This window comes from Passer montanus, unplaced genomic scaffold, assembly GCF_014805655.1.
Source record: "Passer montanus isolate IOZ18808 unplaced genomic scaffold, ASM1480565v1 scaffold172, whole genome shotgun sequence".
In the NCBI taxonomy this organism is placed as follows: Eukaryota; Metazoa; Chordata; class Aves; order Passeriformes; family Passeridae; genus Passer; species Passer montanus.
The window spans coordinates 539,148-542,381 of NW_024364493.1; the positions used below are offsets into that span (position 1 = coordinate 539,148).

Consider the following 3,234-nt stretch of genomic DNA (forward strand, 5'->3'; position numbering starts at 1 on the left):
TTTTATTATTATTTTTTTTCCGCCCGAAACCACACTTTAAAAATGATAAGGAACGGGTTTTATTGATTTTTTTTTTCCACCACAACATTGAGTTTATAACAATATAGGCTGTTTCAAAAATAGGACCGATCCCTAACAGAAAGAGAGAGGGCAGAGGGTACAACCGAAATTGGAAAACAAAATTTAAAATCAAACAAAGAAGAGAAACCAACCAACCCAAACCCTTGGGAAGACAGCAAACAATTGTCAGACAACAGGTGAGCAGACACTAAGACAGAGAGAGACTAGAGGTGTCCACTCCTCACTTGATTTCTGCCTATTAAAATCCACATACTCAATGGACTTTAGAAGAAAACTGTACATCATATCAAATAAATTAAAATTACCCTAAAGTTGATTGTCCTTCACTTAAAGCGCCCAGCTCACCGAATCTCCCTTATTTATTCGCATAAGCCGGGCCGATGCTAATTCCCATGCCCTGCTCCTCTCTTCTCACTTTCCTTCGCTTTTAATTCTTTTTTATTTTATTTTGCACAACATGAAGAAACGCAATTTTACAATGCTAAAAAAACCCTTTCCTCACCATTCAAATAAAAGCAGTGCTTTAAGAATCGTCGTACAATATTGCACAGTTCAAAAGTACAATAATATTATTAATAATAATAATAATAATTAGTATTACAAAAGAAAGCAAAAGGGCACAGATTTCCCCCCCCCTCCTCCCAGATACCGAAATAACTTTACAAGGAAAAAAACCCAAAACAACCCCACAACTAGGAAAACAAGAATTATAAACAAGAATTAAAAATGTCTAAGTAAACGATAATAAATAAGGGTCCCTCAAAGCGTGCGAGTGTGTTTAACCGTTCACTTTGAGGCTGTATTTCTTGCTCGTGAAAGTCTCATGGCAGAAACCGAAAGGTACAAAACGTGGGCAAGCAAAGAGGCAAATGTCTGCTTAAATGAAAAGCCGTGGTCGATGAAGTTTGAGTCACGACAGGATCAGGAGCCTGAACAATTATTTGGAGGCAGAAGGAGAGATCCGAAAGGAACAGAAATTCAGCTTCCCATTAGCGTTTGGCAAATCTCGAGGAGTGGCCTGGGACCATTCATTTTATTTTATTCCTATGCTTTTTTTCCCGTTTTTAATTTTTTTGTCTTTTTTTTTTTTTTTTTTTCTTCCCTTTTTTTTTTTCTTTTTTACAAAAATAAAACTAAAGCCGCAGAGAGAGAGAGTGAGAGGGACCATCGCGGTTTTCATCCACGTTTACAAAAGGCGTGACAGCTCCAGGGTTCTCTACAAGCCCCCGCTTTCATTTTCCTCATTTTCGTTTCCCTCCCCCCGCATTTTTATTTCCTTTCTTTTTTTTTTTTTTTCCTCCTAAATTCCCGCGACTTTCCTCCTACCCCCACCCGCCGAGGGGTCCCCCCAGCCCCGCACTCGTGTCCCCGCAGTCCCCCCCGCTCCGCACTGGCCGGCCGGGTGCCTCGCACGGGGGGCTGCAGTACTTACAAGCGGCCGGGTGACTTGCGCGCCTCTCCGCGCCCCTCCGCGCAGCGCCGGCCGGGCTCACACGGGCCGCAGCAGCGGCACCGAGGTGACCACGGGGTGGGAATAGTAGACGGGGTGAGGGAAGGTGAGCAGGGGCTGCGTGCCGGGGGCTCCGCCGCCCCCCGCGCCCCCCTCCGCGCCCGAGTTCTCGTGGTAGAGGATGGGGACGCGCACGATGCGCTGCGCGGCCGCGTGGCTCAGGTTGGCCGCCTCCAGCTCGGCCGCCAGCTGCCGCTTCCACTTGTTGCGGCGGTTCTGGAACCAGATCTTCACCTGGGTCTCTGTCAGGTGCAGCGAGGCGGCCAGGCCGGCGCGCTCCGAGCTGCTCAGGTAGCGCTTCATGTCGAAGGTGGACTCCAGCTGATAGACCTGCGAGCGGCTGAACACCGTGCGCGTCTTCTTCTTGCGGCACGGCTTCTTCTCCGGGCTCTCCTCGCGCTTCTTCCAGTCCTCCGCGCCTCCCTCCTTCTTCGCCTCCTCCGAGTCGCTCTCCTCCAGGACGATCTCGTCGGGGCTCTTGGAGTCCAGCTCCTTCTGCTCCCCCTCCGCCTTCAGCAGCGGCTCCGGGGAGTCCCGGTCGGTGCCCGAGGCGGGGGACGAGTCCCTCAGCAGGGATTTCTCCGCAGCTGCATGGGAAGGACGAAGCGGGGCGTGAAGAGGGGGAGATGAGGGACACAAAGAGAGACACCCTCACCGCCCAGGCCCCGCGTCCCGCCGGGGGGACCGGGACGAGCCGGCCGCATCCCCGCGCCCCCCTCCCCACCCAGCGCCGGCTTCTTCACCCCCCGCCCCGCCGCCCCCGGTGCGCACGGCCGCCGCCCCGCCGGGAGGAAGGAGCGGCGTGGAAGTTTTGGGGAGCGGTACCTTCCGTGCGGGGCAGGTGGGCTCCGGCCGGCGTCAGCGCGTAGGGGTACCACCAGGTCTGGGCGCGCTCCAGGCAGTGCGCGCTCAGGGCGAAGCGCGGCGCCGGGATCTCGAAGCGGGGAAAGGCGAGGTCGCCCACCTGCGAGAGGGCGAAGCCGGCGCCGTCCACCGCCGCCTTGCCCGAGGGGGCGAACAGCGCCCGCGGCTGCTTGGGGGGCGCCTTGGGGGGGCCGCCGTTGAGCAGGTTCTTGATGTAGAAGGACTCCTTGGGGGGAGGCGGAGGGGCGCTGGGTGGCTCCTGCCCGGTCTCCGGCATCCTCCGCTGCCCGCCCGGCTCCTGGCCCGCGCCCGGCGCGCAGGTGGCGGCTCCCGGCGGCGCGGGGGAGCGGAGCGGCGCCCGCGCAGCCCGCGGCACCGGGGGGCTGCTGCGGGCAGGCGGAGAGCCGGGGTCGTCGCTGCCGCCGCCGCCGCCTCCCGCCGCCGCTGCTGCTGCGTCAACCTGACGCCGGATGCTAATGATGAAATCAAAATGTCATCCCCGTTCCGCGCCGGGAGCACACGGCGATTGGGCACGCACAAAGGCGAATGGGATCAGGCGGGAGGAGAGGGAGCCCCTGCTCGCAGCCGCCGCGGCCCCGGCCCCCCCGCCCCGGACGCGCCGCCGTGCCCGGAGGCGGCGACCGCCCGCCCGTCCGTCCGCGGCGTTGGCAGAGTCCAATTAGGCAGCGAGCGGGGCCGGGCCGGCCGCACAAAGGCACCGGCTCGGCGGAGCGCGGCGGCAGCGGCGGCAGGCGAATGGCACGGGCCGAGCCGCTCCT

General features: G+C 58.4%; 1 protein-coding gene across 1 annotated transcript; it reads right to left on the bottom strand.

Moving 5' to 3' along the window:
- Window positions 1-772: 772 nt before the first annotated feature.
- HMX3 (H6 family homeobox 3) lies at window positions 773-2,775 on the bottom strand. Its single transcript, XM_039704343.1, has 2 exons — window positions 2,417-2,775; window positions 773-2,178 (listed from the first exon to the last, which is right to left on the bottom strand). Exons 1-2 carry the CDS (start codon window positions 2,730-2,732, stop codon window positions 1,571-1,573), a joined length of 924 nt encoding a protein of 307 aa, XP_039560277.1. The 5' UTR covers window positions 2,733-2,775; the 3' UTR covers window positions 773-1,570.
- Window positions 2,776-3,234: the final 459 nt, after the last annotated feature.

What these genes read in the sequence shown, in the direction of transcription:
- HMX3 (XM_039704343.1), bottom strand. Translation starts at nt 2,732, where the DNA reads ATGCCGGAGACCGGGCAGGAGCCACCCAGCGCCCCTCCGCCTCCCCCC. An exon ending in CCACCTGCCCCGCACGGAAG is followed by an intron (nt 2,179 to 2,416) that starts GTACCGCTCCCC and finishes CTTCCCATGCAG; the next exon opens with CTGCGGAGAAATCCCTGCTG.